Source organism: Sparus aurata, chromosome 17 (assembly GCF_900880675.1).
Source record: "Sparus aurata chromosome 17, fSpaAur1.1, whole genome shotgun sequence".
In the NCBI taxonomy this organism is placed as follows: domain Eukaryota; kingdom Metazoa; phylum Chordata; class Actinopteri; order Spariformes; family Sparidae; genus Sparus; species Sparus aurata.
The window spans coordinates 13,420,835-13,445,820 of NC_044203.1; the positions used below are offsets into that span (position 1 = coordinate 13,420,835).

The 24,986-nt window shown below is 39.8% G+C and overlaps 3 protein-coding genes across 4 annotated transcripts; all 3 read left to right on the forward strand.

Moving 5' to 3' along the window:
- The first annotated feature begins 2,417 nt into the window (after positions 1-2,417).
- On the forward strand, positions 2,418-5,142 carry LOC115567197 (macrophage mannose receptor 1-like). Its single transcript, XM_030393550.1, has 3 exons — positions 2,418-2,704; positions 2,790-3,432; positions 4,518-5,142. Exons 1-3 carry the CDS (start codon positions 2,418-2,420, stop codon positions 4,725-4,727), a joined length of 1,140 nt encoding a protein of 379 aa, XP_030249410.1. The 3' UTR covers positions 4,728-5,142.
- A 797-nt stretch (positions 5,143-5,939) lies between these two features.
- On the forward strand, positions 5,940-11,687 carry tmem147 (transmembrane protein 147). Its single transcript, XM_030395241.1, has 8 exons — positions 5,940-6,056; positions 6,881-6,983; positions 7,406-7,475; positions 7,644-7,709; positions 7,820-7,956; positions 8,053-8,137; positions 9,251-9,372; positions 10,746-11,687. The coding sequence occupies exons 2-8, from the start codon at positions 6,907-6,909 to the stop codon at positions 10,864-10,866; spliced, it is 678 nt and encodes a 225-aa protein (XP_030251101.1). The 5' UTR covers positions 5,940-6,056; positions 6,881-6,906; the 3' UTR covers positions 10,867-11,687.
- A 2,654-nt stretch (positions 11,688-14,341) lies between these two features.
- On the forward strand, positions 14,342-21,234 carry sult2st3 (sulfotransferase family 2, cytosolic sulfotransferase 3). 2 transcript variants are annotated; one of them, XM_030392498.1, is made up of 6 exons: positions 14,342-14,783; positions 18,473-18,681; positions 18,790-18,916; positions 19,036-19,130; positions 19,537-19,717; positions 19,884-20,175. In XM_030392498.1, the coding sequence occupies exons 1-6, from the start codon at positions 14,648-14,650 to the stop codon at positions 19,997-19,999; spliced, it is 864 nt and encodes a 287-aa protein (XP_030248358.1). In that variant the 5' UTR covers positions 14,342-14,647; the 3' UTR covers positions 20,000-20,175. The 2 variants fall into 2 exon arrangements, with proteins under 2 accessions (XP_030248358.1, XP_030248357.1); XM_030392497.1 differs by lacking the exon at positions 14,342-14,783 and adding an exon at positions 16,788-17,216 and having other exon boundaries at positions 19,884-21,234.
- The last annotated feature ends 3,752 nt before the right edge of the window (positions 21,235-24,986 follow it).

Genomic DNA, 24,986 nt, shown 5'->3' on the forward strand with positions numbered 1-24,986 from the left:
GAATAATATTGTTTAAGAAATTAACACAAGAAATATTAATCTTTACACTTTCGCCCTTTTAGTGTATTTACTGTGTGTATTTTTCACATTTTTGATGTTGGTACACAATCATTTATTTATTATTTATCATTCATATCATCCCTTTTCCCCCACATACCCTTTTCCTTATGTCATTTCAAATTGTCAATTGTGTAGAAAGGGTTATTTTGCAAAAATGGAAACAGATCTAATCTGCCTCCATGTTAACAGAAATCTTACATCATCCATATAGAGGCTTGAGAATTCATAGTGATGTCGAACCAAATATGTGCATTAAATAATAAAAAAAAAAGGGGAGGAATCCTATAATAAGACAAAAACCATATAACCGCATGATGACGAATGATAATAACTACGTATGTATAGAACATATGGTTTAAGGACACAGAAAATGTGTCTCTTCGAAGGGAAGTGAGCCTCCCTTCCCTTCAGTCAGTCTGGTAGGAGACATTGTGGGGAAAGGACAGCAGCCACAGGAAGACTTCAGAGCCATCTGCTGTCTAATGTAGGTTACTGCAGCAAGACTCAAACGCAGGCTGCTGCTTCCTAATATAGAAGAAATGTTTCCTTCCTGCTTGTCCCTGCGTGGCCAAATTTCTGAGAAGGGTATTATTGAAATTTCTCCCCTTTCAGGAACTGACATGACATGAGAAGCTTTAACAACGTTTGTAATGATTTTGCTGCAGTGCCACCTACTGTTTCATCAAACATACTGCAATTGGAACAAGAAAAATCAAAGATCCAAGAATGAACTGGTTTTAGACAGGATTTGCATACTATTAAAAACATTATTTAGAGTCAGGTTAACAAAGATTTAAATCCAAAACATGGAACAGTGTTGACATTTTGTCATGAGAAGACTTTGTGTCCCTGTCTTTGCTCTTCATCATTCTGCAGACATCTTCATTTCAGACCGCTTTCAGCTCCCAGTGACACGTGATCTTTGAAGAGATGATATCATGCTGATGTAAGACTTGTCTGGTATACAGAGGTCAGCACAAGGACATGGTCATTAGCATCTCTTGACTTAAAAGATTCAAATCCTGTCATTTGGTTACAGCCTGATTTGCCCATCCAGGCTAGGAGACTGGGCAGTTTTGAATGTAGATCATTTGGATTCAGCTTAAAGATGAAGAGGAACACATCACCACACATGACTGGATTTGGATCCGCTTTGTTTTCCTCATCATTTGTGTTCAAGTGCACCATCTACTCACATGCAAAGCAAATTCAAGCCAAACCAACACCTGTGACTATTTCATTACCCCGAGTGTTTCTGACCTCTTTTAAATGTGACTCGTTGCTTGCTTCTCGGGAGTGTAGATCCAGTGATTTTTTTTTAGTCTTCTAGAGTTAATGGAAATATCTGGAGATTCCACTGAAGGCTGGAGGAAAGAAGCTATTGAAAAACATACAAAGAGCTGAAGATTTGATACATGGTGGACAAAAAAAAGTGAAAAAAATCAGATATAAAATACATTTCTTTGCTAACAACCTTACTCACTGATGGTCCTCCAGTCAAGTCAGTCCAGATAGAGGTAGTAGGACCCAAGAGCTAAAGCTTAATCTTAAATATCATAAATAAATCTGTCTTTTACCTTATACCTTGTAGTGTTTCTGCAACTCTCTCTCTGATAGACGGGATGGTAGTATTTTTCTACGAGAAGACACACTGGCTGTGATGAATCTGTGGCTGCACATGAATCCATGGCTGGCATTTGTTCTGTTAGCACTTTTTTACCCCCATTTTTCAGATACGTTACTTTTCCAGCGGTCCTACTTACAAAACTGTTTCATAAAGTTATAATCCTTAACATTTTAATGAAATCAAACCCAAATGTCAGCTATCTATGACCTGATTCTTTTCTGCCATATAGCCATAAAATATGTTCATAATCTGTAGTCAGATAGCCTACCGTACCTCATATAACTAAAAGGTAATTTTATCTGGTTGCACTGTTAACACCTGTCGCTCTTGTGTTTGTGACGACTCAGTTTGTAATCCTACTTTTAATTTTTTTTTTTCCTCCTCGCACAAATATTAGACTGTGATTTTTTTCACAACTGAATTATAATTTCTAGTATGTATTTATTATTTGTTTACTTTGGTATCAAATAAGCCAAGTCATCCAGTGGAACACATCTTTCCCTTGGGGGCATAAATACCACTGGTTGGCGTCACTAGGATGACTGTAACTCTGGAGTGGTGTGGAGAGGTGGTACTGGTGAGCTGGACCTTTGGAGGTGTGTCTACGTGGGAGTGACCAGGTACTGTGTGTAGCTGCTATAAGAACAGAGTGACAGCTCCTCTCCCAGCTGGCTAATGAAGGCTCCGCAGACAGACACACTGTTGCTTCGACCTGTAGAGGGGAGCAGTCATGGGGAAACGGAGCAGCCTTGAGCTCACACTCACACTCCTGCTCATGGCATCTCTGTACTCCGAGGCGTTCCGCATAACTAAGTGGGTTTACTATTCACCGCGTACAGTGACCTGGACAGAGGCCAGACTGTACTGCCAGAAGAAGCACACTGACATGGTTACCTGGGGCGCAGTGGATGCTGCCTCGGTGACTGATTGGCTGAGCACAGTTGCGGCCCAAAATGTCTGGCTTGGTCTAACCAGAGACCCTGAGAATCCCCTAGCCTGGAAGTGGATAAATCTGAAGTGAGTGTTGAAATGCATCAGTTTATAAAGGTAACAATGCAAAACAGTTTCTAACCTGCAGAAATCTCTCTTTTATTTTATTCAGGACAAGAGAGGGGGTCTCAGGAGGCGATGTCTCACAGAGTGCCAACTGGGCCAGCGGAAACGAGAGCCAGCTGTGTGCCGCTGTGTCAGATGAGCATCAAAAGTGGTACACTGCTCAGTGTTTGAATGAACACGGATTCCACTGCTCAGTCAAAGACAAAATAGTTCATCATGCAGACATCCTTGATTGGTACAGTGCTTCTCAATACTGTCAGGCCGAGTCTGGTCAACTAGCCACCGTCACCCGACTGAACACAGGTCAGTTCCAGATGAGCGGCTGGATTGGACTGTACCAAGGGGAGGATGAGACCTGGCAATGGATCGGAGACTTGCAATCTGACTACAGAAACTGGGAAGAAGGCGAGCCACTAAACAGAGACTGTGCCTATCTTAATGTTGTCAATCAGAAGTGGTACAGCGAAGGGTGCTCCAAAAGGCATGAGGTTGTCTGCTATGATGACAAACTGTTGGTGGTGAAAGAGAACAAGACATGGGAGGAGGCGCTGACGCACTGCCAGAACATTGATACCAAATGTTCTGACTCCTCGGGGCCCTGCGTACTCAAATACTATCTCCTGAGCCTGGAGCTTCTGTCTGACTACGACTATGTCAGAGACAGGATCTACACTGCCACGACCGATGAGGTTCGAGACACACATTAGCCAAAAAGATGCTAAATTGCACTAAAAATTTTTGAAATAAATCAAGTAACTAGAATGATTTTTTTCCCCTGATGAGGCTGGGCCAGCAATGTGTGTACCTGCCGCACTTTGTCACCTGTTGCATATTAAAAAAGCAGCAACCATGAGTAATGTTCACTTTTCTAATAGTTTATTTGAATCTCCATATGAGGAATACAGAAGTCAAACCATGAGACATTAAGATTAGAAGAAAAATGATCAAAGTCAACTTTTTTTTCTTATTACCTTGCTTGTAATTGATCTCACAACCTTTCAGGTTTATCTCGCAGCCCCTTTGCAGAAATCTCTGGGATAGAACATGATATATTATTAAAAGGAACGTGAAGTCAACTTCAGAAAGCCTATATAATAATAAAAATAACAATAACAATAATAATATTACTAATAATAATAATAATAATAATAATAATAACGATAATAATGATAATACATTTAGTAACTGGTACTTTATTACTATGAGTTTTTTTTTATTTGAATATAAATGCAAGTAATCAAATGATAAAGTCTCTTTTAAATGTATTGTTTTTTAAATACATGAGACATTAAAGACTTAAGGGTGTCTTGCTTTAATTTATAGAGCAGGAGCACATTTTGAATGAATCGACGTGCTTAATACTTCCAAGTTCAATTTACTGAAAGACAATCAAGATGTAAAAAAAAAGCTAAATACCAGCTTGTAGATATGTTGTTTCTTGTTGAAGCTGTTTAAAGGTGCACTGCATAGTTTAGGGGACAACATTTTTGATTCAGAAGAGAAAGATCTTCATTGACTGATTGTTTGTGCTTAAACAAACTAAATAAACAAACGTTTTGACTTTGTTTATATTTGGTGGACCCTAAATTGACAGCAGCATTACCTGGTTTGCTGTCACTGTGTTTTCGTTATTCAATTGAAATCTCAACAGATTGAAACCGGATTAAAAACAGATTGAAATCTCGACTGAAAAATCAAGAAGTGAATGAAAGTGTGAGCAGTCACAGATAAAAAAAAAAAACAACCTTTTACAAGCTTGCCCTGTTTTCTTCAGGTGTGGACGGGCCTGCGCTTCCTGGGAGGGGAGTGGTTGTGGGTGGATGGTCAGACACTGACGGACAAGGGGAAGCTGCCAGATTGTCCATCCCAGTGGAAACACTGTGGCACCCTGTCCAAACACGACACAAACAACTGGATCATCAGGGACTGTTCCGAAAGAAGAAACTTCCTCTGCTACGGCGTCAAAGAAATGTTAGAAACATGAAATAGAATTTTGCGATGAGAGTTTAGGTTTCTCACTGCTCTTAATTATTGTGTTATTAATGTGTTTAATGTAGCTAACAGATGGAGCTCTCTCCATCACAGGGACCTATATTCTCTATGTTTTGTTGTGATTGTAGTAATTTCTGAAAAAAGAAAATGTGGTACTAACTCAGAAACATGTTTCTCTGTTGATTTCTCCATAGAGTGTTTGTTTTGTGTTACACATTATATCTGTGTAGTCAGCACTGTAGAAATTCACATAGAAATTTACACAGAGACATAATTGGCAACTTTTCATTTCAGCTGTCATTATAAAACATGAAACTCTTACTGTCTCCAGTTAGATACCTTCTGTGCTGGGTGCTTGCTGATCTGCTGTTGGGTTTTCATGTACTGTTCTGTTTTTGTTTTGTTTTGTTGGCAACCAAAGTTAGATAATAAATACATTTCCGTGAAACTGACTTGTGTTTAGATGATTAAAAAGGACTGTCTGTTGCTTAAATATGTCTCTGCAACTGTGTTTGTCACAAGTTATAAAGGTTGTCATGAGATACTTAAGACATTTCAGTTTAACAATTACCTGACCTGAAAGTAATTCACTTTACCCTGCATGAAATATGTGAAAATGGACTTCTGAGGCAAAACAACAAGGTTATTCTTCAACAGCTAATTATAGAAATTGCAATCTCATGCCGTTCAGTTCTACGAATGTAACCGTTAACGTAGCCTTAAGGCTGAGTTACAGAGAGAAGAAAAAATGGCATGTTGTTTTACTGCACAACTTTTAACCTTGTTTTAAGAAGTTTGCAGTTCATTCAAATACTATTGTGTTCCGTGTTTAGTAAATGATTTTAATAGGTGATTTCTACTACTAGGGAGCTGTACATTTCATCAGTCATTGAGTCCAGTGCAATGAAGATTTCTTGATTTTACCTTTCATCTTTTATTTTTTTATTTCGTACACAGCTTATCACAAGGGTTTAATTACTGACAACAACAATTAATTTCCAAATGTCGGACTGTCCTGAATGCACCACAGATTGCAAGTTTGAAAATGGGAATTGCTCAAGCACATTTAAACCTACTTTTAGTGACTATATACACAGACACACCTCAATGAAGCATTTTATTAATTTAAATCAAGTCCATTTACAGTAATAGCAGTTTAACACACGCTGTCTGACACAGAGGAGAGCATCTTGCGGACCACATTGTTAAGTTCCGACCGGTGAAGTTGTCGGAGCCATTTCGAGGTGGAGCCAAGCGTACTTCCGTTTGTCATTCAACGCGACAGTACGACAGTCTGCTTCATCTCAGCCCTTCAAACGTAGTAAGTGCTGGCTCTGAACGGTTATATTTGACAGTAGCTGCCATATGTTTTAAATGCTAACGTAATGAAAGCTGACCTTATAGTTAAAGTCGACACAGAGAAGCTACCATCAAGGCTTTTTAGCTAGCAGCAGGAGCGTGTCCACACCGGTGACGGGATTTTTGCTTAGCTAGCTAACATACAGATTATTCATGTGCTTAATGACATTATATGGCCTTATAGCCCAGCAAGTTGATTAAAAAGACACTTGCTGAACATATTGCTTGGCGTTGACAAACTTGCTATAGCTTTGTAAATGCTGTAAAATAGCCTGTTAGCTTGTTACATTGATTTGTAACAGTAGTCATGGATGAAACGGTACATCTGGCATTTTAACATCATGCAACTGGTAATGACAGTCTGTTAAAGTAGTTTTCTTTGTGGAGATAAGAACATGAACAATTCAAATTAGAAATAATTAAAAAGAAAATATGTATGCAGGTATTTATTATACAATTGTTGAACAAATAATCAATTAGTCAATCAGACCAGTGAACAACCTCAATGCAATTGTCTTGTTTTAGCTCCTGGATCGCAGTGATGTGTTCCTGTCTTTGTTTTATATCATGGTGAATTGAAAATGTTCATATTTGGGGCTGAAAAAAATATTTCAACATGTCACCCTGCCGTCTGAAATTTGTTAGAGGCATTTCACAATATTTTGTGATATTGGAACTATCATATTTCATTATTATCATTGTTATGGGATTGGAATTAAAAAAAATCTGTGTGACCAGTTGTTTTTATAAATGTTCTTCTTCATCTGTGTCTCTCGTTCTCTCCAGGGAGCTGAATTTTGTGACCAGACATAATGACGCTGTTTCACTTCGGGAACTGCTTTGCCCTGGCGTATTTCCCTTACTTCATAACATACAAGTGCAGTGGCCTGTAAGTGTCTGATTGAATCAGGGATCCGCAACGTGTCCATGGCCAGTCAAGCGTAATACGAATAAATGATTGCAAGAAATGACTGTGCTGTACCACATTATTATGGTTTCTTTTGTATTCCTCTGTTGTAGCAGCATATGCCGAGGCACTAAGAAATCTCTTAATAATCTGCTTAGTAATGTCGGAGGTTTGGGTAGGGGTCCGTGTAATCTTCTTAGTGAGGTGTGGTGTGCTCTTGAATTTGGAGGCCTTTTGCTGAACAACATAACTTTTGTTTCTTTACTCACTCTTACCGCTTTACAAATCGTGAAACCGTGCATCCCTGGATTGCCACGTCTGATAATAACTTGTCATATTGTGCACGCTTGTTTTACAGTCGTACCATTTAACTGGCTAACTGTTATTGTGTGTTCAATCTGTAGTTCAGAGTACAATGCCTTCTGGAGATGTGTCCAGGCTGGAGCAACCTACCTGTTCGTCCAGCTCTGTAAGGTGAGTGAGCTTCATGGTGATTAAACTATTTTTCATCATTTTGAAAGCGACTGGAACAAAACAAATACAATTGAGCTGGGGAGGCTGCAGGAAGAAGCACAAACAATGTCATTAGCTTCATTGTGTTTGAGAGTGTAAATATTTTGTGTGTATCCTTCTGTGTTTCAGATGTTGTTCCTGGCTACATTTTTCCCCACATGGGAAGGAGGGGCTGGAGTTTATGACTTTGTAGGGGTGAGTGTGAAACTTAGTAATAGTAACGACATCACAAGGAAAGATTAACATTTTCTCACTCTACTATCACCAGCTTACATAGGAGGCTGTAATGTGTGTTGGTTTTCCAGGAATTTATGAAGGCAACAGTGGACTTGGCGGACCTGTTGGGCCTCCATCTTGTGATGTCTCGCAATGCTGGTAAAGGAGAGTACAAGATCATGGTGGCTGCCATGGGCTGGGCAACAGCAGAACTTGTGATGTCCAGGTAACAGTAACAGTGCTCTCTGCAGAAGAAAGCTTAAGTTTGTCAATTTATTGTCCATATGTAAACACTGAAGCTCACTGTTTTTGTCCTCTGCAGGTGTCTTCCTCTGTGGGTGGGAGCCAGAGGGATTGAGTTTGACTGGAAATACATCCAGATGAGCTTTGACTCCAACATTAGTTTGGTGAGTAACTATCTTCTTCTGCTACTTCTGTATAGCAGAGTAGGGTTCCGTTGCACAAAGTAAGAATGTAAACTTATCTCACCTTATCCAGACGGACGAAATCTGTGTCTGTGCAAATCGGAGGTGAGAAATGCATAAGAAATTCAGAACAGTCCTTTTAAATTATGATTTGTGAATCTATTATGAGCTAGGATTTAGCACAAAGCAGCTGTCGCTACGAGCAACCTTTCAGCTGAGAGTTACCATGACTGTTACCGCTGCTCTCTTGGCCGTTCAGGCTTGTGAGGGACATTGACACAGCAAAGCCTCAAACACATGTAAGTAACGCCAGTCACTACTTTTATGTCGTCATATATTACAGTAATGCTGATGATGTATTCATGTTTGTATTCAAAATAAACACTTTGCTGTTGAAAAAAAAGCAAGACAAACTGTAAATGCACCTATTCTAAATACAAATATGAATATATTATCAATGTTATTGTAATATTTGATGCCATGAAAGTAGAATTAGACTGACTTTACTGATGTGTGTAGTCACTCTGGGTTGTGCTGCCTTGCTCTGATGACCCTAGCAAGCTTAGAATTATTGAAAAGTCACTCATATATATTAAATTATTAATTTGAATGCATTGTTATTTGTTTTTGCAGTTCAGAATTCAACACTGATGTGTTGTTTTATATTTGTAATACATATAATGGTCTGTATCATCACTATCACTATTTTAGATGTCTCCTAAAGGCCCATAGTGTTCATATAATTATATTTTGTGAACTTTGGCCTGAAGGAAAAGAAGATACATTCTCTGACCAGCAGGTGGTGGTAATACCTGCGTTAGATCTGAGGAGAGAGTTCTGAGGGGCTGTAATCAGACTGTCTTGTTCTTCACTTCATCTGTTGTCTTTTCTGTTGGCCATCTCATCTCCTTCCCCTGTAACATTTTAAAATCATCTTTGGCAGTCTTCTTCTTTTTATGTTTTTTAATTCTCAATGTGCTTTCTTTCTGGCTATTTAAAGGTCTATTCTTTTGCTATTATATATGTTATACAATGGGACTTGAGTCTGTTAAAATTGTATAATATTTATGATATAATATTTCTGTGTGTTTATAGGTCCACTACATTGCCATGGCAGCAGTGGTGTGGATGTTCACACGATATGACCTTCCTAAGAGCTTCAGGCTTCCCGTGACTGTGCTGTTGGCTCTCTGCGTCTACAAGGCTTTCCTAATGGAGTAAGTCTGACTTTACACACGCTCATATGTGCTTCACACACCTTCAGACACACTACGTACAGTACACAGAAAGATGAATTAAAACAGTTTATCTTCAGTGGAGGGTTTTTTTTTCATGATTTCATTTCAGTGGTAAAAACGGGACATGGAGGTATATCGGAGATTATCAGTGAACTGCAAAAAATTTTGTCATTTTCCTTAGTAAAAACATATATTTTTGCTTTCTTCTTGAGTCTCGGGGAATGATGTCACATACATGACAAGTCACATTTTCATCATGAGGACAACTCAACTCGTGTAACACCTCGCAGTGACACAAACACAACCAACAATGGAGGGAGGAGAGAGATGCGCATTTTCTAGCTGGAAATACAGTCAATATTTTGAGCAAAAAAAAAAAAACAAACACAAATGCTTGATCAAGGGCCCGGCCCGAGGATAGTGGCGGGAAATATCGACCCGGGTCAGGCTTGGGTCGGGGTAGGGCTCAGGTAGAGAATCTAAACTCTAGGGGACTGATTGGAGGCTGAAGGTAAAGTTGGCGCAAGCTAACAACATTAGCTTTTCGTGCTAGCTAGCTTTTCCAGACTGATTAGCTAGCTAACTTTAACGTTGGGCTAAACTAGAAGTTAACCCTAACATTAACATTGTTTTTCCAGAATGAGTGTGTTTGGAGAGAAAGATGCTGTGGTTGTCAAACAACTGGATGTAGGGATCAGGTGCAGCTGGAACTGGTCTTGGCCCAAGCTAGAAGGCAAAGTCACAGAAAGAAAAGAACAAGAGCTAGCATTCCGTCTAGCAGATGTGTTCAGGAAGATCAGTAAGCAGGGATTTGCATGTTGCATTCTCTGTCAGAAAGACATTAACTATGCAAACAAGGGCAGCCATGCACTGCGGGCACACTGTCAAACAGAAGTGCACAAGAAGAAGATGACAGCATAATGTGACCATGTATAGATAGATACTTTATCATACATTCATACTGTCTTGTAATTCTGCTTGATTTTTCTCTCAAAATGCATCAGATTGATGCTTTTAAATATGAAATAAACAACATTTTCCTTCAGGGGACCATACCCCCGAACCCCCCAAGAGGGGGCTTATCCTTCTCACCTTTTTCACCCCTGACCCCTTTTTATGACTGATATAAGTGTATTTTCAACTGGCCTCCTGTGTTGTGGCTGCACTTTACCTTACAGACAACACAATGGTACGAGGTAACAGCAACAGAGTGAGCAATAAAATAGGTCAATTTTAAACTTTTTTTTTTTTTTTTATCTGTGGCTCTGCTGGATGGTTTGAGCAGTGCAATGCTTTGTTTTATTCTTTCACATTATAACCTGCATTGCGTTTCCTCTCTGTTTTGTCGTCAGGTTGTTCGTCCATGTTTTCCTGTTGGGCAGCTGGACAGTGCTGTTGGTCAAAGCCGTGCTGACAGGCGCCATCTCTCTCTGCTCTCTGTTTCTCTTCGTCACCCTGGTCCACAGTAACTGAGTAAAACTCAGCACCCTGGGATAAGCCTTCATCAGTCTCTCTGGTCCAGATTGGACCGGGGTCATCATGAATAAGAAGCTGTCTCCTGATACCGTTTCAGTCTTACCATCGCACCAAAGACTACTGAAAAATGCTTGTTGATATTGTTTTCGTTGGACTGATCTGATGTACAAAACAGGCGACTGACAAGCTGTCAACTTTTAAAACAACCAGCTTTTCCGGTTTGATTTGTCTGCACAGATAACTGATGGAAAACATGCACTCAGGGTGAAGCTTTGTTTGCGTTCAGGTAACCAGTTAAAACTGCAGGATGAGTGGTGATATTAGGAGGCTTCTGTATATGACTGGTTTACTAAACTGGTTGGTTTTGTTAAAAGGTGAATTTTGTATTGAAACGACCACAAGTGAGTTGAAACTATAAATAACATAATTCTTTTCTATGTGTTGTCTGATGAGCCAGCGTGAATGCTTAGGTTAAACGGTAAACTGATTTTTAACACGAGTGACAATGATAGTTCCTTGATTGTGTTGCCACACGTTTATCAATTTATTTATACTCAAGTTAATATTACAAGTAGTTAAAAAAATAACTAGCAGTTTTTTTTCTAATTAATGAAGAAGTTGTATTAAAGATTTACTGAAAGCCTGAATGCAGCAGCAGTATGAATACGCTGCAGTTCACTCAGCATTATGACCACATTGTTAAATTGTGAGAATCTGTGATTTTGACATTAAAGCGATGTCTCTTTGTCTTATCCATAGTTCCAGCGGCCTCTTAAAGTCTTAAAAGATCTTACAATAAAATCATGTCATTAATTGTCTTTAATTTACAGTAAATGTACTGTAGATATTACATTTGTAGTTGGTGAGTCTACGGCTGATGGGGAAATTCTTACACACTGTAACGTACCATAGCAACAGAATAAATGTTGGAAAGATTTGTTACTGCAAACCATGGACATGTTCAAGCATTACATGTCTTTATATTGCAGTTTGCATTTGCTTTAGGTTCAACGCAGTGCTTATGGTCTTGATGGGTTAGGGACAAACAGGGTTCGTACGGGTGCTTGAAATCCTTGAAAGTGAAAATGTGTTTTCAAAAAATGAGTTTTCAAGGTCTGAAAAGTGCTTTGATTTTAGTTAAAGTGCTTGACATTATAACTCTGTGTCTTGGCAACATTGGGATCAGACTGGATAGTTTGCTTATTACAAGTAGAAATAAAATCAGTGTGTGTGTGTATCATCACACATGCAGCCTGGTAGCAATAGAGAAGGATGGCTGAGGAGAAGGTGAATTTGATGCAATCTGGACTGATGACACGTTCAATATTAATAAACTTTGATGAATAAGCGAACAGCTTATAAAAGTTCATGTAAAAAAAGAAAATTACAGGGTGCTCTCAAGTCTCTTCTTTTTCTCGGTGCAAGTGTACCTGAAGAATGTCAAGTGGCTTCCCTTTTTTTGTTCTCCTTTAATTTCTAAAGTTTTTGCTATTATGAATCATCATTTTAGATGTTTACAGCATAATACAATGTACATAATTGTGATAAAAAGTGAAAAAAAATAATCACGAGTATATATATTCCTGTAGATATGTATTTTACCCCAGTGATAAGGTGCTGGAAAATGTTGTAAATAACCCTTAAAAGTGCTTGAATTTGACCTTGAAAAATGTGTACAACCCCTGGACAAACACCACCTGTTAGGAAAAGATCATATGTTGCCTTGAAATACGTGTTCTTTTCACCACAAGCACGACTGGAGATGTCCCGACTTTTAGTCAAAAATATCTTTTTTTTCCTCCCTACAACCACAGCTGGAAATTATCCAGAGGTCTCCTTAAACTATCCAGTGGTGACACACTTAGAATGTTGAAGTCTCGAGCCTTCTTGCTTAACTCCACATTTCTTCAGTTCTCACTGATCCCACACTTCTACTATTACACTTGATAAAGACACACTGAAGTCCTGAACAGCAACCTGGGAGAGGGAGAGGACAACTTTAATACACCTGGGCGAGGATGGGAGGGAGTGAAACCATTTAGCAGGCGGGTTAAAGATAAGCGAGACAATGAGATGAATGTACCTGAGAAACTTCAGTTTCGAAAACACCTTCAGTGTAGAACAAAAGTGACAATCCAGTGAAATGTTTGAAGGAAAACCCTGGAAATAGCATTTAATGGAACATTCTTTGTTTGGTTTCTCATGCCACAAAATGTCAAGAAAAAGTGGGTACAATTATCAACTTGAGAGAAGCTCAGTCTGAAGGGGAATGATGCAGAAACCTTGATTTACTAAAGAATCTAGGTTAAATTTGAATCATGTGAAGTGAATGAACCTAGTTACATTCCAGAGGCTTTGCACAAAACACGGGACAAGTTTTATAAATGTAGCGTGTCAATTTTGTAAATCAGTATCACACCAGTCAAATGCAAGATTTTTTTTCCCTATCAGATGGTCGTCGAGGGCACAGACAGAAAGTGGACCCTTAGAACACTGAATTTATCTCACAGAATCCTGTTTCTGTCACAGAAGAGTTGAGACAGCGTAAAAGGAACTGCATCAACTCTTCAGACCTTCTGAAGTTTCTGTCATGAATTTAAACTACCAAACTGCTGTGATGATTCATCCTAGCCAATTAATCATTTAAGTGTATGATAAAAATAATTTACAATGTAATGGGATGTTTTCGAAGTGTATTTTTTCACAGTGTGGTATTACTACTTTTACTTAAAGCTGCAGTCTGTTTTTGAGAAAAAAGTGGACCTAATCAGAAAGTTGAAATGCTACAGCTCCCAGGTCCCTCCTTCTTTTGCTCTCTGCTGCTGCAGCCCTGCCATCAAAGCCCCTCCTCACAGAGGAGCCTGTCCTGCACAAGCAGGCTTGTAACCATAGTAACAGAGGAAGCCAGATAACCAAGAACAACATAAGCCCTGATTGTTCTCTTCCTGACCAATACAACTAAATTACAATGACGAATGCCTCATGCTGATCACTGTGGATATCACGAGTAACAAATAATATTCCTCACATCGCGGTAGAGTTACCAGCTAATCATTAATGCTGCAACATTTTTGCCATGCTGCCTTTCTGAAGCATGAGTAACGTTATTTCTGTAAGCAAATTACTATTCTACTGTCAGATCATAATGACAATTTTAGCAAATATAACAAAAAAATTGTTACAGACTACAACTTTAAGTCAGAGATCTGTATGCTTCCTCCTCGTGTTTTAGTTTACTACAGTCTGAATGTGTTTTCTCCTTCTCCCTTGCTCCCCTGTCAGCTGGGGCCTCCTCTGGACTCCAACAATGCTCGCATTATTGAAATGCCACAATAGGCTTTCCTGTTACCTAATACACACACACACACACACACACACACACACACACACACACACACACACACACACACACACACACACACACTACTTTCTGTTTATGCACTGTTGCTTTTTGTGTGCTACTGCTGAAAAGGTTGCTTGCTTGCTAGAGAGTGAAGGCTGCACTGACACATTGACATGAGCCTGAACTTGTGACTTCCAATGAGAGGGGTGTGCCTCTACGTGAGGGTGGTGCCAAGCTGAGCACACACGAGTTGCATACCTTACATGTTATGGTTTTAACAAGAATGGGCTTGAGCGGCAACTAAAGAGGAGCTCAGGGAAAAGAGACTGTAAGACCGGAAGAACTCCCAGAACTGGCTCATAGAGAAAGTCTTCAGTTTTCCAGACTAACCCCGTGCAGGAGCCTTAAAACACCCCTGAGGCAGCTATAACCATCATGTTCTCCAATGAGTACATTCACTACCGGGGTATTCTTCTGCCCCCTGTGGCTCACACTATGGAGAGTTTGGAGTATGCCCAAAAATTCTCTGTGGAAGACACGGATGTGTTTGCTGTGACTTACCCCAAGTCAGGTATGATGTTTTAATTGTCATATATGTGTCTATCATCTGTCACTCTAAATCTTGAGGGATGCGTTGTGTTTTATATGTATTCATCCTCAATCCAGCAGCATACACATACATACACATACACTCGTCATGATGCAATGTCATGGTCTGAATCCATGTTGTTCATGTTATTAGTGCCCTAGAGCCCCAGATTTATGGACTACAGATCAGATGCTTAGACCACCAAAAGACATTGAGGTACTGCAGCTTTTAGAGCATCAGAAGACTACTGAGGTGCCCATCTATAACCTGTACTATGCTTCTGTGTCAGTCTTTCACTTAGTGTTGCATTTATGTATGTGCATCAGGAACTTTACCAAAGTGACTCTTTGCGACCAGCAAATCCTTCAGTGGTCTTTCTGTTGTTTCTCAGTGGGCCAGCCTGAAAGCAGAACTGGATTTAACATGCATTAACTTCAGCTCATTACAGTCATTCTTATGTGTTGTTTTTAATTTTTGTTAATAAATAAAAATGTGAATCATATGGAGTAGTTCAACATCAGGACATGAATGAATCCAGTGTGTCAGCCTGCAGTTAAGACAACAGTCTAACATCATGATGCTGTTGAACATGGATGGACACACAGGGTGTCAAATGAACTTATCCCAAAGGTTTTTTATAATTCAATAAAACAACAGAAAAAGTAGTACACTTCAAGTTAATTTTATCAAGTAAACTTAAGTACATTAAATTCAGTTCAACTATATTTCCCAATTTACAGAGAGCCCCCGACATGACATGGTAAAAAAAAAAAAAAAATGTATTGTGGCCACAATATAGCTATAATGTGCGCACATACTAATTCATGGCCACAAAATACTAAATTATGGCCACGAAGTAGGTATAATGTGCGCACAAAATGCTAATTAATAATATTAACATAATTCCTAGACAGCTGGGTAAGCAAACTGCAATAGCCTACTTGATGTCCTTAAATTGAGTGTCTTTTCTTATTGTGTTTCAATCAATATCTTGTTATACCGCATTTAGATCATCTTTCACTGATCATCTCCTTTGAAAGTAGCATCATGTGTGTCAGACTCTCAGCTGAGAGAATACATAAGTTATATGAGCCACCGAACGCAGCCATGGACTCACAGTAGTGCTCATTATGTGTCACATTGCCAAGGGAACCTATAGGCTATCAGTGATCAGAAGCTAGTTTGTATTGATTTGCAGGTTTTTGTTGCTCTGACTCAACTACTGAAGTTGTCTGTAGTGTTCTCTGGACATTTGTCCTTTCAATAAAATCCCAGAAGATAAAAAGTTCACTATATTCTAGGCCTAATTAAATAACTGCCAAATGCAGGATAACAAGATATTGACTAGAACAGAATAAGAAAAGACACTCACTTTAAGGACATCACCTGGGGTATTTCAGTGCGCTTGATTTGCTTACCTAGCTGTCCAGGAATGATATTTATATTATTAATTAGTATTTCGTGTGCACATTATACCTACTTTGTGGCAACAATTTAGTTTTTTTTTTTTTTACCATGTCATGTCTGGGGCTCCGTACCAACTCTTTCAACCACTTGTCAGTTTCTGAAAGTATACTTCTGAGTATACTTACTGTGTAAGATTAGTAAACTTTAGTACACTTCGAAGTTGTCTGGCCACAGGGTGAGACAGAGGCCACTGGGAACTCAGGTAAAGGGGGAACCACTGGGACTTTAAGGGACACATACATGGCTTTAAGTTAACACATCATACTTAAACTTCACTATCTTTATTTATTTTACTTTACTCACTTTATTTATGTAAACATGTTCAAACAAATGCTATATTTTCTTATTTTCATTCTTTTTTATTGTCTGTGTAGTTAAGTTCAGTCTTGTGAACTATATGTCTGATAACTACATCAGTATTAGGTATAAGTATTCTGAAGTCATAATCTCGTGTTTTCAGTTTAAAAGAGGTAAACACACTTGGATAATGGCCACAGTCACCATTCAGGTGGAACCAGCACTGGATGTGCTGCCTTCAAGTCCTTGTCGGAAAATCGATGCTATAAACGGTATTGCTTGATTGAAGTGGCTTCTAGGCCGTCAGTTTGTTTCACTTGGTACTACTGACATTGTAAGTCTTATCTTGACTCGCTTTTTTTATCTGAAGAATTTACATTTGCTGTTCACTCAGTCAGTCATTGACAGGCACCACCCAGTGTACAGCTTGAGCCTTTCTCCCACATCACTTGAATGCAGCAGTGGAGGCTCTATCGGTGATTTTAGTGATCCGTTAAAATCCGCGTTCTATAATGTCTTCTGAGGAGATGGATTTCCTGTATCATGGACTGCTGCTGCCCAGAGAGACTCACTCCGTGGAGAGCCTGAAGTTTGCGGACGAATTCACGTTTAAAGATGATGACGTCGTGGCTGCTACGTATCCGAAGACAGGTCGGTGTTTGTCTGGAAGACTAAAACTTGTATTGGTTCACCGAGGAGTCGTAGTAAAAACCTACTGTGGACATGTAACGTGACAAAGTGTTTATCTGCGTTGCTTTGGGTCCGTCCTGCTTCTCCGCGAACGGTGCATTGTTCTTGTTATACTACATGTTATGAGTTACAGAGTTTGGCTCACAGCGAGCATAGCTTTGCTGTGACTGCCAACAGTGGCGTGCTCAGGCTGTCTGAGGGACAGGGGCCAAAAAAATCAAATGGGCACCAGCAGACAGAAAGTCATGATGCATTTATGGGGAAACGGTTCCAAAATGTGGTCAAAATGAAGGCGGGCTTGCACCAACACTGATTATTGTAATTAATTTTTAGCTCCAATCAGATTTGAGCAAAACTAGTTTTCCCAACAGCGATTGGGATAAGTTGGTCTTCAATTCCTCTGATGGTTGCAAGCCCTGAATTAAGACATGACAAGTCAGAAGGCCTATTTAAAAAATTGTTTCACTGCATCAACTCTTCAGACCCTCCGGTCGATTGTTCTCCAGTATGTGTTTGTGTATTCAACAGTGATGCGGCCACATGCTTCTAATTAACTTCAGCTCGGTCATGTGATTTAATTTACCGATAAGAGGTCTTCCTTGCATGTGAAAGTCACTGGTGACCCAATCTGACATTACTTCCAAATGGCTTCAGGATCATTTAAAGTGACATATCATCTCAATGTTGCATAGACTTTTACAGATTTCAGCTGTGCTTTGGATTGTGTGCGGAACAGAAATATTGACATTTGACAACCATCAGTTGAGAAAGACTAATCTGAGTAAGTTGCAGACTGAGAACTGTTTCCACGGGGTATAACCTTGTTAAGGAAACAAAAGCACATAGTGTTGTGTGGTCCTTGGGCGTGATGTCTGGGGGAGGTGGAATGTGCTCTTCTGTTCATTCATAGATTACTTTCCTTACCTCCTTATTCCTATTCATGGCCACAGGGACTTTCCCAGGATACATTGGACTGAAAACTGTGTAGCCTCAGTCTTAAAGAGAGAATATTTTTTGCTGTTGTACTTTTTTTTGTTTCAGTGAGGTGCAGATGATTCAGTTTTGGCAAAAATAGAACCACCCAGTGTCAGATTTTGACGACCCTTAATTTGGATCATATAGTGTTGAGTGCTTTATCACTCTGTTGGCGTATTTTCCTTGTTGTAGAAGTCAGTGCTTGTAGTCATCTTGTTACTCATTACGATTCTTTTCTGCAGGTACTATCTGGATGCAGGAGATCCTCCCTCTGGTGCTGAGTGGTGGAGATCTGACGCCGATCCAAACCATCCCAAACTGGGATAGGGTGCCCTGGCTGGAGGAGAAGAGATTAGCAGTGGTTGTTGATAAGTTGACTTCTCCACGGGCGATGGTCACACATTTTCCTTACCACCTCATGCCCCCCTCCTTCCACGCCTCCAAAGCCAAGGTAAATGGTTGATTGTCTATTGTCACCACGTATTGTCCGAGGAGCTCCTGACTGCCGTGTTTCTGTGACAAAAGTGTCTATTCATGCTAAGTTGTCTGTAACTGGCAGGTGATCTATGTCATGAGGAACCCGAAGGACGTCATGGTGTCTTCATACTACTTCCACCAGATGGCCGGATTCCTCAAAGATCCAGGAACCTTTGATGAGTTCATGGACACATTCTTGGAGGGCAAAGGTCAGAGGTTACTTAGAATGTGCATGTTGATAGCATTTTTAGGACAAGGTCATGTTTGTCATTATTGCCCATGTCAGAGCAGTGGTCTTTTGCATTTATACTGTCTGTGTTGTCTGCAGTGCTGTTTGGAAAATGGACAGACCATGTGAAGAGCTGGAGGCACACAGAGCTGGGAGATCGAATATTGTACATCACATATGAAGAAATGGTTCAGGTGACATACTCCTATCTAAAGGCCAGAGGTGCTGGTTCACTCTGAACATTAAATGTCTTGTTGAACGAACGAATAGTCTCTTACAACATCCACTGTGTGGGCCGCCAGTGTGTGTGCCACACTTCCAGGAAACCGATTAAGATTTTCCATTTGATATTTCTCCTGTGTGTTTTAAGGCCACATCTGACAATTGGAAAATATGTTACCAGAGAACAAACTGCTGTCTTGAATCTTTTGGTCTGAGCAACAGTCTCAGACCAAAGTTGATCAGGTCAAATGATATGTCAGTGTAGTTACATGCGTCACATTAAAGGTTCTTTATTTGAGATGTCCATCAGATAATAAAGGCAAACGCTGGTTGCTCCACGTAAATAAAAGACTGTATGTCCACGTGTCCCTCATTTAGGACCTTCCTGCAGCTCTCAGGACTATGTCAGACTTCCTGGGCCGTAACCTGAGCGAGGAAGTCATCCAGAAGATAGCAGAACATTGCTCTTTCAAGGCAATGAAAGTCAACACAATGTCCAACTTCAACCTGGTCCCAAAGGTACTGATGGACAGCGACAAATCTCCTTTTCTCAGGAAAGGTGAGGATCCGTGGGCTCATTATTAGTTTCTCTGGGTTAGCTTTAATTTAAATGTCAGAATAGATTTACAATTCTAACTCGGTTAAAGGTGATTAGTCATTCCAGATCCAATCAGGTGTGTTGGTGGTTTAGATTTCCTCTGAACATCTGTGTGTTTTTATGTTAGGTGTTGTTGGAGACTGGAGAAACCATTTCAACCCGGAGCAGCTGGCCAAATTCACATCAGTCATTCGCAAAGAGCTGGAGAATGAGAGCTTCTCTCTGCCTTGGAGCTTGGATTGAACAGCAGCTGTCGCATAGACAAAGAAGGAAAGCTGTAGAAATAAAATCAAGGCATATCAGGCATGTAGGCATTTGGTACAAAGAGTTAGTTATCGTTTTAATATTAGTCATACTATGAAAAGCATTTGATAGACTTTTTACTTTTTCACATAACAAGAAACTTCTTTGCAGTTGTTAACAGGATAAATATTTTCTCATTCAAAACATTTTAAGAACATTCATCATCAACAGAAAAGACGTCGTCGTATTGGGTTGCAGAGACCTTAACTGACCACGAGAGTCGATTGTCTCAATTGACCGCTGGGACTCCCCTTGTCATCTGAGGTTGCAGTGTGGACAGACTCCTGTCAGCTAATGGGGCCATGTAGCTCCAAGGCTAAGTGTGCTACTTGCTAACAGCTGCTAGTCGATACAGCCAAAGATAACTACAGCAAAGGGTATATAGTAAGCAGCAAGAGGTTATTCCGCCCCCTTACGTTTTGGTGCTACCTTTTCAATCATGTACATTTCTTACGAATTACACCTTTAATGTACCCCGGATGTAAATGTTGCATTTACAAAAGTTAACTGTCTGCAAAAAACACATCCCCGTAATTTGTTTTAAGGTACCAACAAGGAAATGCTGCTACAACAAGCTCACAGCTGAGCTTCTTACACCCTCAAGCTCCGTGACCGGACAGATTTCATGATTGGACGCACATTGTTGGCTTCATGCTAGCTTGAATTATATCCCTACACAATGTCACTTTTGTACAGTAAATGTTTTGGTGCTATTTACTGCATAATTTACTTGTACTAATTTTTTTCTACTACTAATACTACTACTACTACTACTAATAATACTACTACTACAGTCTTTTGCTAAGTAATAACAATTTCTCAATGAGGAGGTCTTGCATAGTTAAAAGTTTCCCAACAGTGTCAATCTGTCCAACTCTTTACACCAGCAAACAGAAGGATCAGAAACGTAGTTTGTTAATTTATTGTTGAGTTTGAATGATTTGTTTTCCTTGTATTGAGCTGTCAATTTTTTACTGTTACTCCGTATTGTGTTTGAAACATTTAGTGAAGTTTGTATTGACTGATTAATCACGTTTTTGTCATTATTACACGTTTGAGTTCACTATTATTGAATTATTACTGGACTGATTTGCATTCCTTCAATATCTCAATTGCGATTGTTGCATGCTTCCTTCACCTTTAAGAATATACTGAAATAAAAGTCTACTTGGTCATCTGTTTCTGTTTTTCTTCAGGTGTATAAAGAGTATGTATGTAGAAGTTGGTCCGTTTGGTTGCATAGACCAGCGAACTTTTACCTAGAGGCACAAACTTGCTACCAAGTTGAAATTAACCTCCTCGAGGTAGACATGTATGATTAAAATGTCAATGTTGATAAGGTTTTTAAAGGTTAACAAATTATCTGTTTTTAACGCTCCACTGAGGCTACGTTTGCTATAGACTGAATGTTTGAGTCTTGCTGACATTCAACCATAGGTATCTGTTTTCAGCAGACAAGCTCAGACAAGTCGAGTGCAGAGGACACATCTGGTATGAAGTTGCAAGGAGCTGATGTAAAGTAGTGGTGGGTTAATAAAAAAAAAGGCTCTAGCTTCGAGCAATTCAAAGGCAAAGATGCTTTACTCATAAGTGTCTGGACTAAATCCAACTAAAAGTCCTAAAACACAACTCCGTCAAACTAGACGACCGTTTAAACTTTGGGTAGTGTTTCTACATACCTTTATAGAATCAAATTAATCTGTGTTGATGTACATCTGAATATGTTTTCACTTACTCACTTTTTTTTTTATGACTCACTGGATTCATCATCCATCCATCATCATGTTTACTTATCAATCCTCAAGTGGCATCACAGCTGGGCAGCAAACCTGGGACACCATGTTCAAACATGTCTGGACTCAGCAGTCAAAAGAAAGGGAGGATGAAAGAGACACATCCTATCTGGCATCTTTGACATGGGTACACGCATTTTTTCATTTAGAAAGTCAACTTCAGGGCATGATTTCACTGACACTGAAGTCAATGCTGCAGGTTAGGGTTAGAGATCACTTATCTACTTGAAATGTACTTGATTCAACCAATAGGTGGCAGCCAAACACCATCACTGTTTCTGCGGACTGTGCCCAGTATTCTAAAGAGACCAGGGCAAAGAAAGTCTTCAAGACATAGTCATGAAAGGGATGTCAACATTGTCATTGATCGGGGTTTGACATGATCTACAATTAAACAAATATAATAGGCTTGTTTCCTGATGGCAATATACAGTTAGGTATGCAAGTTTTCTGCCTCAACACCAGTAACTGTCACACTTCACCAATTCTCACAAACTTTAAATGGCTCTTTCACTGACCCTTGACGAATTTGAGTAAACAATGGACCATTGCTCCGTGTCTTGTCTTTATTAATCTTCTGCGCTGTCTTTCCAGTGAAAGTGATCTTTTAAAAAAAAAAAAAAAAAAACACTTGTATAAATAATTTCTAGTAAAATATCTATTAAAAATGTACTTCACTTAAAGAGGGCTCTGTGAAACTTCTGCCTCTGTTTCCTCTATTTCTCTGTTCGCAGAGCAGAGATTCACTGAGACGAGGCACTTGAGAATGTGCTTCAAGTTTAAAGATTTAATTGCTACAAAATTATGAAATAGACCCCTTTAAACCAATTATCTCTTTAAAATGTATAGCAGCTCCCAAATCTGTTCCAACTTCCATCTCCTCGAGTTGCAGGAAAACAACTGTTTGACAAGCCGAAGACGACTTAACAGTTATACGACTCATGCAAATCAACAGATTTTGATTTTAGAAATACACAGTTCAGCATGGCTTTGGAGCACCTCAAGTGAACCACTGAGCAATTTTCTCAGCTATTAAGGACAACTAAGGAACAACTATTCTGTTTCGGGGCTGCTACAGGGTAAACTTACATTCGGGAAACATTTCTCGGTGAGACAGTACTGATTGTTTTAAACGTTTTTCTGGTAATCGAGTGATGGAGCTGTGGCGGTCCAGCATGGCTGAGCATAGGTAACAGACTTTACAGACTTTAAACAAATAATACAGAATATTTTGGGGAAAGTGGCCATAATGTCAAAGGTACAGGCTAAGTAGACAGAATCTTCAGCCAAAACATGACGCCCAAAGTTCTTCAGAGAAACAATTCACATTGAAAAAGAAAAGGAAACAGTGTCTGGTAGCACAAAACAGTTCCTACCAGTGTTGTCCCTGAGGACTCTCAGGTGAACCTGAGGGTCCCAGGTGTCTCAGAGATGACAAAGACTGCTGCTCCAAACAGGAAAAAGGAGAGTGGAAAGTCAGCCAAGAAAAACAAGTATGCGGTTGAAGAGAGAAAACCAACAGAAGAGGACCTTTGGTTTGACGATGTAGATCCTGCTGACATTGAGGCAACATCAGGATGCAGGGTGAACATTCATTCATCCAAGACGCAAAGGCCACCATGAGGCTCTACACGCCCGTGAGGACAGTGGGAAGAAGAGATTCAAGAAAGCCACAATTATTAGAACAAGAACTATTACAATTCTTGTGTGGTTACTGGAACTGCACCCATATTTGTATAATATCTGTGTGTGTTATCAGACATCAGCTTCCTCCAAACTATTTGACAGGTTGGTGGATGACAAAGGAGGAGGAGGTTTGTACAGATATTGTACAAATATGGTTGCAGTTCCAGTAACCACACAAGAATTGTGATAGTTCTTGTTCTAATAATTGTGATTGGTATTTCGAACTCACAGCTACAAGAGGAGTTTTGGGGTTTTTCATTTTTTTAGAACTCTCAACAAAAAGGGGAACAGAAATGAAAGGTGGACACAAGTGGGACTTCGTCAGCCTGAGCTCCTGAGACTGGACGATTCAGGAGGTGAAAGATCAATTTTGCTGATTTTAAAACATTAAGAGAGATTTTATTTTAAAGTATTTTTTGGCCTTTTATTGCTTTATTGATAGTACAGCTGAAGATATGACAGGAAACAGGGGGAGAAAGAGGGGTAATGACACGCAGCAAAGGGACCCAGGCCAGGAGTTGAACCAGGGTCTGCTGCAGAGCCTTGGCACATGGGACGCGCGCTCTACCAACTGAGCTAAATGGCGCCCCAATAAGAGAGATTTTAATTCCCATCAGTCATAGGCAGGTTTTCGTCATCCAAAATCTTTTCTGGAGTGCACTTAAAAGCTCAACTTTTCATACTTGGTTACTAATCATTTGATTCATGGATGAATACATACAAGTTGGATGTTTTGGAGAAATGATAATATATTTTTTTTCAAATCAACAGAATTTCACTTGTACCTATATGTAATCAATAATTCCGTAACTTAGATTCTATACACATAATACACCAGATTCTCTTCCCTTGCTAACAACATGTCTAAACACTAAGCACAAGCACACACACTCCTCTACTAGCAGGATTCAGATGTGGTGGTCCTTTACAGGGTAAACTTATGTAAATGTGACAAAAGACTGTGTATGTAGTCATGATGTGATCTCAAGCTTACTGAATTCTGCTTATTGACGTATGGAAAGCCTTGAATCTCAGTACGTACTTTTCAATTAATGTTGATTGACTAAAACCACTGAGCCACCGGTGAGTGGTAATGCACACTCCTCATTTCATTTAATTTGTCCTTAACATTAGTGTAAATCGCTGTGTTTAAAGCTGAACCGGTTAATGCTGAAGAGAAGCTCTGCTGAGTGTGTGTTTGTGTTTGTGTGTCCCTCCCATCTCTCCGTCCCCTGAGCTCTGACACTACTTCAATTACACGGTGGCCTTTTGTGCCCAGGAGGGGAATTGAGTGTGTGTGCGTGCACGTGTGTGTGTATCTGTTGAGGCAGACGGTGCGGTGCCTGCTCCAGGACACCCACCTCGCTGCAGCCCTGTGCCCACTGGTCCTGCCCTGGGCTGGCCCACAGGATGCTAGCCTGCTTTGATGCCCTCTTCTCATCAACTGA